General features: G+C 38.2%; 1 protein-coding gene and 2 long non-coding RNA genes across 3 annotated transcripts in view; 2 read left to right on the top strand and 1 right to left on the bottom strand.

Annotated features, from left to right (window-relative positions):
• Positions 1 to 12,727, top strand: part of LOC139964230 (uncharacterized) — an 87,999-nt gene that overhangs the window by 27,621 nt on the left and 47,651 nt on the right. The window contains exons 8-12 of the mRNA XM_071965676.1: positions 511 to 666; positions 9,637 to 9,787; positions 10,490 to 10,675; positions 11,132 to 11,343; positions 12,052 to 12,214. Of these exons, the coding sequence (XP_071821777.1) occupies positions 511 to 666; positions 9,637 to 9,787; positions 10,490 to 10,675; positions 11,132 to 11,343; positions 12,052 to 12,214 (868 nt within the window). The remainder of the gene's footprint in view (positions 1 to 510; positions 667 to 9,636; positions 9,788 to 10,489; positions 10,676 to 11,131; positions 11,344 to 12,051; positions 12,215 to 12,727) is intronic.
• Positions 1,959 to 4,969, bottom strand: LOC139964233 (uncharacterized). The gene is made up of 3 exons (XR_011791915.1): positions 4,268 to 4,969; positions 2,961 to 3,186; positions 1,959 to 2,624 (listed from the first exon to the last, which is right to left on the bottom strand). It is a non-coding gene; the product is annotated as an uncharacterized lncRNA (long non-coding RNA).
• Positions 5,153 to 8,684, top strand: LOC139964234 (uncharacterized). The gene is made up of 3 exons (XR_011791916.1): positions 5,153 to 5,358; positions 5,761 to 5,827; positions 6,221 to 8,684. It is a non-coding gene; the product is annotated as an uncharacterized lncRNA (long non-coding RNA).

Raw genomic sequence — 12,727 nt, forward strand, 5'->3', positions numbered from 1 at the left:
AAAGGGGTGAAACATTAGGGGAACACTTGGGTGTAATTGCAGACCACTTGGCATATTTTATTCTATGATTTATACTTCTTTTGAGGTATAGGACAAATCATGAACGTAGCAACATAGTTGCAACACGTTTGCATTAGATTTACTTCCTTTTTTGCTTATTTTTACTTTCAAAAACGTGTCTAAAGAGTGGTTCACTGGTTGATTGCTTCTAAGCATAAATAAAGAACTTTTAGTGGCTGCGAGTAGTTTTGCTCTACTAGGTGTTACAAAAGGGTTATCCTTGGCAACTGGTTTCTTCTGACTTGTGGCAAAGTTGGGTAATATATATTTTGAACTGTTTATCTAATCTGCATAATTGAATTTTATTTTTCATTAAGTTTGTCAAATTTCTGTCACCATATAGCGTAATACCTTTCCTCATGATATGGTCCAAGTCCTGTTAGCCAGGATTCTACAAGCTAAATTTTTTAAATATTTTTTATCTCGATTCTAATTTTCTTCATATCACAGGTTGTGCAGACAACATCTGGCGTCTTTGTCAAGTACGATCAAGTAGCATACTTTAGTGTTCATCTCGATTCCAGTTTCTCAGGAAGAACTTGCGGTCTCTTAGGAAACTTCAACATGTTTGCATTAGATGACTTTACAGGTTCCTCTGGGACTGTGGTGAGTCATCCTTTAGACCCACCCCCACCCCACCCCACCCTACCCCACCCCACCTCCTTAAGTGTATCAATTAGATCTAAAAAACTAACCAAAGATTGATTTGATAACAAAGCTATGGTTCATACCATTATGCAGTAGATCCAGGCAGGGAGCCGGCGGGGGTGGGGGGGAAGGTGGGGGTTGGAAAGAGTCGCCCCTTTATTTTCCTGACTTTTTCACTAAAATGCAAATATAAATATTCAAACCAAGCTACACTTTAGCATGGTTTGTGTGGTGCTTGTGAGCATTTCTTATACTTTACCAATATTTGCTCATGCACCATTATTTTGGTAGTAATTTTGCAGGGGAACCTCTTCCGAGAAATCGTAGATACAAAAAGAGCGGTCAGTTTTGAAGTCATGAGGCAATGTTAGATTCAATTCCCCGCTTTGGCAATCATAAATTGTCGCCAAATACCACCCTGACGTCAGTCACTACAATGTATCAAATTATTATGCGACTAAAGGACACTTGGTATTAAACTAGCTGTTTGTGATTGCTTGGAAAATTAACAGCAAGTTCACCAAAAACTAGCAAATATCGCTCAAGCAAGATTGCATTTGTTCACATCCCATACAGTTTTTCTTAGATGTGCTCATGTAGTTATAGTTCTTGATGAAGTAATTCCAGAGATTCATTCATAAATTTAGGTAAATTGTTACAATTATTGTAACATTCGGCTTATAATAGGGAATAATTTATTGTTTCAACATTTTGTGTAGCAATTGTTTCCTCTGTACAAACATAAGTGTTATGCATCATAATTTGAACTTTATGTAACCATTTGTTCATTGCATTCATGATACTAGATAAATCATTTCATATATATATATATATATATATATGTATATACATATATGTATATGTATATATATATATATATCTGTACATATATATCAGTTCTAGAAGGTATAAGTATAAGAAGGTATCAGTTCTATAAAGTATAAGGTCTATATATATATATATATATATATATATATATATATATATATGTATATATATATATATATATATGTATATATATATATGTATATACATATATATATATATATATATATATATATATATATATATATATGTATGTATATCCCCTGTCGAAAAAAGGCCCTTGCCGCGACCAGTTGCAGCGACTTCGCAGCAACTAGTTGCAGCGCAGTCGCTGCGACTTCACTTTTCACATGCAAATGAGGCTTGTGGCGACTTCGCCGCAAAGGGAGTTGCGGTGACTTCGCCGGAAAGGGGCTTGCGGCGACTTCGCCGGAGAGAGGCTTGCGGCGACCTCGCCGCGACTTCACTTTTCACATGCAAATGAGGCTTGTGGCGACTTCGCCGGAAAGGGGGTTGCGGTGACTTCGCCGGAAAGGGGCTTGCAGCGACTTCGCAGGAAAGGGACTTGCGGCGACTTCGCAGGAAAGGGGCTTGCGGCGACTTCGCTGGAGAGAGGCTTGCAGCGACCTCGCCGCGACTTCACTTTTCACATGCAAATGAGGCTTGTGGCGACTTCGCCGGAGAGAGGGTTGCGGTGACTTCGCCGGAAAGGGGCCTGCGGCGACTTTGCAGGAGAGGGGCTTGTGGCGACTTCGCAGGAAAGGGGGTTGCGGCTACTTCGCAGGAAAGGAGCTTGCTGCGACTTCGCAAGGAAAGGGGCTTGCAGCGACTTTCCTGGAGAGGTGCTTGCAACAAAAATAAGACAGAAGAACTTTGTAGGTCTAAACTATTTTATTTTTAGTTCTATACTGTTAATTGTAAAACTTCTTATATTATTACTGTCTACTCTAATTTACCTCTGCCCCCCCTCCCATTATCCCCAACATGTCAGCATCACTTCAGTTTCTTCATCAGTCTCCTGGCTCTGCTGCACTGGCTGTTGATTGCCTATGTGACATCAGCATAGATCTTCAGTACACTGCCACCATACACTGGAGAAGAAAGGCAAATTTCCCTCAGGTTAATGACAAATACCAATAAGTATCCTCTTCAATTTATCATTATTCAATACTCATGGAATTGCTGAATTTTTTCATTGTGGATATGAAATTTGAGAGTAATTATAAGTCTTTTCTCTATGCTTAGCCATTACTCTCCAGATCCTTCCTTATACAAGCAAGGAAACTGAAGTGCCAGTTTCACAGGAAATATTTGCATTATGTATATTTACAGCTGATTTGGGAGGAAGTTGTACAGAATTTATGTCAAATGTTTTTTTTTCAACTACCTAACCTCCTTTAAAATATGTGGGAATTCTGCTAACTTACATCTAATAGCTTCCATCTGCAGGGGAAACAGCTTAACCACGGATGAATTGTCCCCTTTGACATATCTTGTGGCTCGAAGAAACCATCCATCATTTTCTTTACAAGAAAAGCCTTAGATTTGAGACTTGGAGAGAAGGGTACTATGCCAAGCAGCTGGTATGGCAACATTGCAGTTGACAAGTCTCTCCAAATGTGGTGAAGCATCCTCCCTATCACTCAAAATGACCTAAAAGAAAGAAAAAAAAATAACAACAAACTGATTAGAAGCAATCTGGATCTCTGCAAATTAAACATATTATTCATGGCATTTTTGGAATACCACTTCTGGTCACTTAAACATGCCTCAACCCTAACACTCATCAACCCAAGTTCTGTTAAGAAATATAGCAAGAGAATTCTGAGCAGAATCTGTTGATCTGTTCTCACTGATATCTATGTCAAGACATTTTTAGCTTGATGAAAACTCAAGTGCCAGCCTTCCCTTAAAAATGGAGTGATCCTGAGGGTGGTTACTCCATGCATACAGGTCAATCTAGTTTTAGATATCAACAATTGGGACTTTCACATTTGGTGCTGTTGACTCATTTATATGCAAGATAATAAATACGCCAAACTTGTGTTTGGCTTATAACTGGCTATTCAAGGAAGATCGGCGAAGATGGGATGGCTATTCAAAGAAGATGTTGAGGGAAAATTTGCGCACTTTGCGGATATCAGAAACCACTGAAGAACTTTCTCTTTCTGTGAGATATTTTCATTTACATTTTAAGAAAACTCAAGTGCTCAGTTTGCAAACTTCAATTTAACTTAAAAAAAACGTATTGGATCTAGTATCGTGAATCATACTATCTTTATTTAATCACTCTCTAGGGTCCACCACAACAGAAACACAGGCAATATCTTCACATCATTCTTAGAGGAACACACAGTTTCAATATTTGGCAATTGTTTTGTGCTATATCTGTGGTTGAACCATGGTTCCAATTAAAAAGTTTACTGGCTGGTTTGTTTGAAACTGGAACTTAGATTGATAGCAAATTTAATCAACTAGTTACAGTAGCTTAGTTATACCCCTTTAGACATGGGCAAATTACATTCCAAGCAGACATGCTATAGGCTTTAACATTTAAAGTTAACTTCAGGATTCTTTGCACTGAAATACTGTAAAAGAGTCCCTGAAGTGGTAATAGTGATGCATGCCGCCTAGGCCTAGCCTACTCTGTGTTCTGCTAAAATATGCTTAACTATACTGCCTAGGCTTAGCAAGGCTACAGTCGATTTACATCCTTTAGCTTACTGGAACTTACCACCATAAGCAAACGATGCATCATATGTTTGTGAAGCTGTATAAAATGCCCGGAATTTTCCCCCAAAGGCCATTGAGATTTGTCCCTCGTCATCCATTGGCTACAGTACACCAAATTGACTGTCTATCAACCAGAAAAGGCAGATATGCTAGCAATCACCTCCAAGCGAAGATGGCAGCCCAAGATGGCTAGCAATTGTATCCACTTCGTCTTTTGAAAATTGCATTTTTTTCGACGTTAAGAGTTATGCAAAAGCAAGAAGGCTGGATTAGGTTTGCTTCGTTACTAACACCAGTACTAACAGTAACCTACGCACTAAGTTTAAGTTAGGCTACTCAGTCAGGTAACGTGAAAACCTAGCAAAGTAAAAACGTTAACAAAGTCACAGAAAATCTCGATTTCTGTTCAAAAATATAAATATATTCCACAGAACAATGGTTCAAAGTATTGAGTATTTCGTAAAGAATTTTAATAAAGAATTCATGTAAGAAACCTAAAAGTCGAGATAGCTAGAGAATCAGAATGTCGATACAGCCGGTATTGTATTTGAAAGATGGATTGTTACGCAATCGAAAGCCTTCGCAGTTTCTGATTGGCCAATCATCTTAATAGACAACATCTGACTCAATTTGTACATTTTTACGTTGTTGGTTATGATGTAAATTCAATCGTGTGGATGAAAAATGAATGAAACGGAGTATAAATTTTTAAAGGAATCACGCATCCAGACATCAAAACCAACTCAATTCAGTATCCCTTTGTCAAACTGTACGAGATGCCGTAAGTATATCACATTTTATCAGATCCTTTCTAGCAACTTGTTACTGCGTACTTAAACCTGGTTGAAACCAGCCAACCTATATGATTGTATGGACACAAAAAACAGTAGCCTGTTGTGTAGACTTGTTTACTTCAAATTTACACAACAGTCGTCGAAGTTCCCGTAGTAGTATCATGAGCAGTTGCACGAGACGTGAAAAATAATTTTACACTCACTATACTACAAGTAGTAGTACAGTCACTACTCGGCCTATATTTATTTTACTATCATTCCCGGCAGGCTGCAGCATTCGATTGATATACATGATGGAGTAAGTGGTTAATCATTTTTTATTTGGAGATGCCAAGCCAAGTAATAACGATCCCATCGAACTACTTCAGTACTAATTCTAGTAACGCTCAATCTAGGCTAGTGTAGTAGTACTACTAGTTAGTAGGGGGGCTTATGAGTAAGGCTACTATATGCCTTCATGCACAGTCAGTGTAGGAGGGTATCGATACAGAAATAGCCTATAGGCTAGGAGTGTCAAGTCTATGTTATGCTACAGTTAGGGCGAGGCCTAGTAGTGATACTACAATGCTTGTAAGTAGTAGCCTAGGTCTAAGAGTATTTTACTAACTCTAATAATTAAAGATTAAAGTAGTATGCATATGCTGATTACTTATGTCTGTGCCTACACCTACAGTGTCATTGTACCCTTTTTTCCCAGTAGATCTACTCTCAAAAATCAACGACTCGGAATGAACTTACAGCAAATTATTTCCAGCAAACAAATATTGGTGAGTACAATTCCTATACAAAGCCTAGTCAGCAATTGAAATTAGCCTGTTGGTGGGTCAATGAACACAGCAAGTCGGAATGATAATCACGCCAGTCAGCAGCCCCCCCCCCCCCTGCAGACATGACGTGCTGGATTAAACAGCATGAATTAACAACCTTAGCCCTGGCTTTATGTCTCAGTCAATAAACTCTGCGTTTTAATCATAACATGTGGTGCCTGCTATTAGGCCTAATGCACCTTTCAACTGTATGACGCACCTCAGACCCCAAGGATAGTTGCGTCATGTCAAAATTAAGCTGAACATTGACACTTCATTGCGCATATACTATGACACCCCATTGCATTATATAAATTTAACAGGGATTAACTTCATTTCATGTATTATTTTCAGAGCCCAGTGTTACTCCTGATTTCAGAGTGAACTCATGAGGCCAACTTAGGCCTACTTGGTACAACCAACCACGTAGAAGAGAAATACCAGCTTCATCCAATATTCAGTCAGTAGCTTTTACTCCAGCCTTATCTGAATTTTATATGGCTGGCCATACTGAAGGTGGCTCATCATACTTTGTAGAGAGCTTGCAGCCAGATTATCAGTGCACTGATGAAAGTCCCACAACAATTATCCACCCATCATCTATACCTTTAGCAATGGAAGTAAGTGAACTAATGAACATTACAAACTGGCAGGCAACTCTTGACCAAGATGGTCACATTTCTGATAAGTGGGAGGATAAGTTGGGTGAGCCCGATGATACCTGTGATGCTTCACCTTTGGAAGATGATAAAGAGTCAGAGACAGAGTCCAGGAGTGGTTCATCATAAATCTATAGAGGACATTGGATGACAGTAGTAACAAGTCTTCTTCTGATACTCACATTTGCAACTACGCATTCCATCACTGATGTCCAGCTGTCTGATATGCTAGCACTAATTAGTCTCCATTGTATGGAAACTCACTCTGCCCTTGGTAGTCTTTATAAGTTTAAGAACTATTTTGAAAAGGCAGATTCACCAGTGCAAAAGTATTATTACTGTGGGTCCTGTTTTAGCTCTGTTGAAGATGGCCAGACCAACTGTAATATATGCAGTATGACAATTGACTTTGAGAAGGACAAATTCCTCAATGTAACACTAGAGCCTCAAATTCAAAACTTGTTTCAGCATCCTGGTTTTGTAGATAAAATTCAGCATAGATTTAAGGGAAGTATGGATTGTTTCTCAGTGACTTTCCAAATTTTAAGAACCTGATTAACATTTTAAACCTATTAACTGAAACCTATTAATTGATTAACAGAAACGTACAGTGAAGTTTGGTAGAAGTATGAATAAGAATCTTCCTGAGTTTTGTTCTCAGAGTTTTGAGATTACTTTTAAGATTCTAAAGATTTAATAATTTGCATTGCTTAGTGTTATTTGTGGGTTCCTGTACGAATTAAAAGAAAGGAAAAGATCAGTAATTTTTTAATTGCTGATCTATAAGCCTTGATGTTACAGTAACCTATTTGAATTAAAGTACAGAAATCATAATCTCTAATGTGCCTCTCCTCATGTTGTAACCATTACAGTTTGTTCAGTGGTACCACATATTTTCTACGTACAGTGAAGTTTGGTAGAAGTATGAATAAGAATCTTCCTGAGTTTTGTTCTCAGAGTTTTGAGATTACTTTTAAGATTCTAAAGATTTAATAATTTGCATTGCTTAGTGTTATTTGTGGGTTCCTGTACGAATTAAAAGAAAGGAAAAGATCAGTAATTTTTTAATTGCTGATCTATAAGCCTTGATGTTACAGTAACCTATTTGAATTAAAGTACAGAAATCATAATCTCTAATGTGCCTCTCCTCATGTTGTAACCATTACAGTTTGTTCAGTGGTACCACATATTTTCTACGTACAGTGAAGTTTGGTAGAAGTATGAATAAGAATCTTCCTGAGTTTTGTTCTAAGAGTTTTGAGATTACTTTTAAGATTCTAAAGATTTAATAATTTGCATTGCTTAGTGTTATTTGTGGGTTCCTGTACGAATTAAAAGAAAGGAAAAGATCAGTAATTTTTTAATTGCTGATCTATAAGCCTTAATGTTACAGTAACCTATTTGAATTTAAGTACAGAAATCATAATCTCTAATGTGCCTCTCCTCATGTTGTAACCATTACAGTTTGTTCAGTGGTACCACATATTTTCTACGTACAGTGAAGTTTGGTAGAAGTATGAATAAGAATCTTCCTGAGTTTTGTTCTAAGAGTTTTGAGATTACTTTTAAGATTCTAAAGATTTAATAATTTGCATTGCTTAGTGTTATTTGTGGGTTCCTGTACGAATTAAAAGAAAGGAAAAGATCAGTAATTTTTTAATTGCTGATCTATAAGCCTTAATGTTACAGTAACCTATTTGAATTAAAGTACAGAAATCATAATCTCTAATGTGCCTCTCCTCATGTTGTAACCATTACAGTTTGTTCAGTGGTACCACATATTTTCTACGTACAGTGAAGTTTGGTAGAAGTATGAATAAGAATCTTCCTGAGTTTTGTTCTAAGAGTTTTGAGATTACTTTTAAGATTCTAAAGATTTAATAATTTGCATTGCTTAGTGTTATTTGTGGGTTCCTGTACGAATTAAAAGAAAGGAAAAGATCAGTAATTTTTTAATTGCTGATCTATAAGCCTTAATGTTACAGTAACCTATTTGAATTAAAGTACAGAAATCATAATCTCTAATGTGCCTCTCCTCATGTTGTAACCATTACAGTTTGTTCAGTGGTACCACATATTTTCTATTCCTACAGGAAAAGTTAAAACATTTAAAAGATGATGGCTCTTTAATTGAAACCAATAAAAAGAAATCCTAAAAATGTATGATATCTGTTTGGTTTGTGTAGAGTTTGAGTCTGTAAGATTGTATGTAAGTTTCTCCTTGTTGTAAAGATAAGTTAACTGCAGAACCGCTGCACCATGAGCTTCATTATGCTGCCCTATGAGAGCTTTCTCACTGTGTAGTAAATACAGCTAATTGCAGAAGGGAAACCTGCCCATGAATCATGATCATGCAGTAATAACTTGAGGAATGGTACCTTTCTGTAAAGTAAATATTTCTTGACGTAAAGTATCTGCGACTGGTTGCAACAAGAAGGCCTGTCCTGCAAAGTAACTTTCCTTGCCACAAAGTAGCTGCGACTGGTTGCAACAAGAAAGCCTTTCCTGCGAAGTAACTTTCCTTGTCGCAAGGTAGCTGCGACTGGTTGCAACAAGAGGGCCTTTCCTGCGAAGTAATTTTCCTTCCGCGAAGTAGCTGCGACTGGTTGCAACAAGAAGGAAAGGCCTGCGAAGTAACTTTCCTTGCCGCGAAGTAGCTGCGACTGGTTGCAACAAGAAGGCCTTTCCTGCGAAGTAACTTTCCTTGCCGCGAAGTAGCTGCGACTGGTTGCAACAAGAAGGCCTTTCCTGCGAAGTAACTTTCCTTGCCGCGAAGTAGCTGCGACCAGTTACAACAAGATGGGCCTCCTGCGAAGTCATATTCCTTTGCTGCGATGTTGCTGCGACTACTCGCAGGAGCAAAACCCTGCGGCGAAGTAATATTTCTGCTGTCGCGAAGTTACGGCAAAGTCACAGTAAAAGTGAAGTACTGCGAAGTCTTGTAGCGAAGGAATTCCTTCGCAGCGAAGTCGCAGCGACTGCGCAGCGAAGTAACCCTTTTGGTAGGGGATATATATATATATATATATATGTATATATATATATATATTATAAGTCTAGAATATATATTATAAGTCTAGAATGCACAGCTACTGTTCAATTTTTTTACAGCAATCCATTCAAAACTTTGGGAACAGTTACATAACCAATCCAGCATTATGTAACGATATAGCTGCACCGGTTACAGACCCTTGTTTGACAGCTGATTCTTTGGTAACCTTCCAGGCTGATGCAGTATGCAGTGTACTGCAGGAGACAAGTGGTAATTACTTTAAATATTATAAATCTTACAGAGAGAAGTCATATCCATCCAGAAAACAAACAAACAAACTGTTTGACATACATGTAATGTCGAAATATCCACATACCACTGAAGTATTGAACCAGGCTACCTTATTTTGTGTGAACAGTATCTTGGAATATGTAACAATAACCAGTTAATCATGAAAGACAAATAAATGGAGTTTTACTCCATTTATTAGACTAGGAAACTCTGGTTGAAGGATTTTGATGGCTTTTGATTTTGATTTTGATGTGTGTATATATATATATCAGTGATGTTGAGTTTGTTATAGGCTTTTGCGAGATGTTTACACTATAGATGTGTTATGGTTATGATATGCAACTAACTGCATAACCAGTCCAGTTTTGCCATCTGAAGTGGTTAAAATACCAACAAAGTTTTTACCATTTTGTTGACTGGCTACCCATCTAGCGCAAAACTTTTGTTCACACTTCTGTTTTGAAACTTGGCAAGCTGCTTTTATCCTGCAAAAGGCCTGTATGGGTAAAGTTTATGGAACTTTTAGATGGTGTGACATTGCTACCCTTGTAGGATCTTCATCAGAGGCAGAAGAAAAATGAATGAAAGTTGTTTTAAATAAGCTATCACACTTTAGTACCACCATCTTAATGAATCAATGTTGAAAAAATTGCATACGTTTACCAAAATTTCCTTCACCAGGAGCATTTGGTGATTGTATCAATTCTATGAGCACCATCGCCGATACCTACTACTCCAACTGCCGGCACGACGTCTGTGCGTCTTCACCAGATACAGCAAACGCATGTTCAGTCATCCTGGCCTTTGCTCTGTTTTGTCAAGAGAATGGCTTCAGCATTCAGACTTGGAGGAGTGCATTGGTCTGTCGTAAGTAATCACTGCTCTTCAACCAAGTCACGACTTACTTTCTCGGGCTTCTCCCTTTATATTCCCCGAGGCAAACCATCTTTGCCCCTGTGAGGGTTTCTTTGACTGCATGCATTATCAGTTTGTCCACTGCAATTCCATGCTCGACTGTTATGTGAATATGTAGATGGTGTTGAATGCATTTGTTGTTGATATTTTAGATCATATATATCATATATATTTTGGTAATCATCACCAAATGTTTGGAATTGTCTAGATTTGCTTGAAAGTGCTTAATAAATATAGTAATATAAATATAGTGTAAGAATGACGTTTTGTTTGTTTTTGTGATTATGTACATAATTGATGTTTTTTTTTGTAACTTATGTATGTACAGAGAAAACAATTACTATACAAAATGTTAAACTAATCAATTATTCCTTTTTTTTTGCATTCGCGTGTCTGGTGATATAATAGCTATAACTTGTGGTGCAGATTCAACCTATAACCTCAACGGTGATCCCTGCTCGGAATCGTGTACCAGCTTACTGGATCCTACTGTTTTGACGGGATGCAACTCTACAGGTTCAGTGGAAGGCTGTCAGTGTGATGAAGGATTTGTAGTAGAGGGAGCCGATTGCGTCAGTCCAAACACATGCGGTTGTATCAAGGATGGCTTTTATGCGCCGGTAAGTTTCCAAGTTTAGCAGGTGAATTAATCATCATTTCTTGGCAGGATTTAATGTTCATTGCAACCTGGGCTTAGTATATATATGACACAAGAAGGGTGTGTTTGGTGAAAATAGGTGAAAGTTTGAAATTTATGTCTCTGGCCGGCATCTTCACCTCATTGAAAAGTGAGAACCTGGAAGAACTTTTCTTTTAGCTGTCTACTTGACAATCAGTTTTTTTTTTGTGAAGCTTCTTCCCATAAGAAAATTTTGCTTGCCAATAAATAACAGAATTTTTTGTTTTTATTTTAAAAGCATTGAAGACTCGCCCCAAAACGCGTGCCCCGCTCTGAAAAGTTAATTTTGTTGCGCTTGCAAGTAACGTTTTCTTTGTGTCGCTACAAAATGCAGACAGTAATGAAACGTGATACCTTGTTATCTTTTATCTGGACCTGAGACGTCCATCGCTGTACCGTTTGTACACTGTGCTGTGGGTATTGACCCCAGCTGTATGTACTGACTGTACACTAGTGTCTAATTACCGAAGGTAGCAAGCTGTGTGCGTATTTTCTGGTATCGATGGTGGTGTCTAACACTTCTGTTATACCTCATACGAAACTAGATCAGATTACCGGCATTAGACGTTTCTTTTTGCGCCCTTTAAGACCATAGCATCCTACTGATTAATGTTGATTCTCACTTGTGAGGTTCTTTGTTTGTTTCTAGGTTGGGTTGGTCTTCCAGACACAGGCGTGTACCTTAGAATGCACATGCAATGGATACGATGATCTTACCTGCGTCAACGTGAGCTGCGATGCCAATGCTGTGTGCGAACCTACTGGATGTGTGTGCATGGAAGGTTACGAAGGAGATGGATTCACCTGTCGAGGTCAGTTCCCGCCGTGAACCTTGACAATGTTATTAACCGTTGCAGACCCGTCGACTTTCCCGGTTTTACCGGGAGAGACTCCCTGTTTTTAACCCGAATATCCCGGCCTCCCGGTTTCATATTCTATTCTCCTGGTTTTTTAATGTTTCATCACTTGCGACATTTCTGAAAATAGCCAACAATTAGTCCTATGCTTAGTAATTCCCCAAAGTAACGCTGAACAGGAAAGGCTATTCAGTGAAGTTCGCAGGAACAAGACAGACAGTCGGTCAAGTCTCAAGCTTGATGGGACTCTATCTAGCATACTAGCCATGAAGTCACAGTACCCAGAGTCCACTGTTCCCTGTTTCAAATGGATGCCTTCTAAAGAAACCCTGTAGAAAGCGAAGCGAGCTGCTGTAAACTACAACAAGAAACACTGATTGGATGATTCTCTCATTGTATTACATAAGTAGACTATACTTATTTAGGAGTATTTATATCATTTCTGTTGAAAATTACCAACCTCCCTAT

This window comes from Apostichopus japonicus, chromosome 22 (genome assembly GCF_037975245.1).
Source record: "Apostichopus japonicus isolate 1M-3 chromosome 22, ASM3797524v1, whole genome shotgun sequence".
Classification (NCBI taxonomy): domain Eukaryota; kingdom Metazoa; phylum Echinodermata; class Holothuroidea; order Aspidochirotida; family Stichopodidae; genus Apostichopus; species Apostichopus japonicus.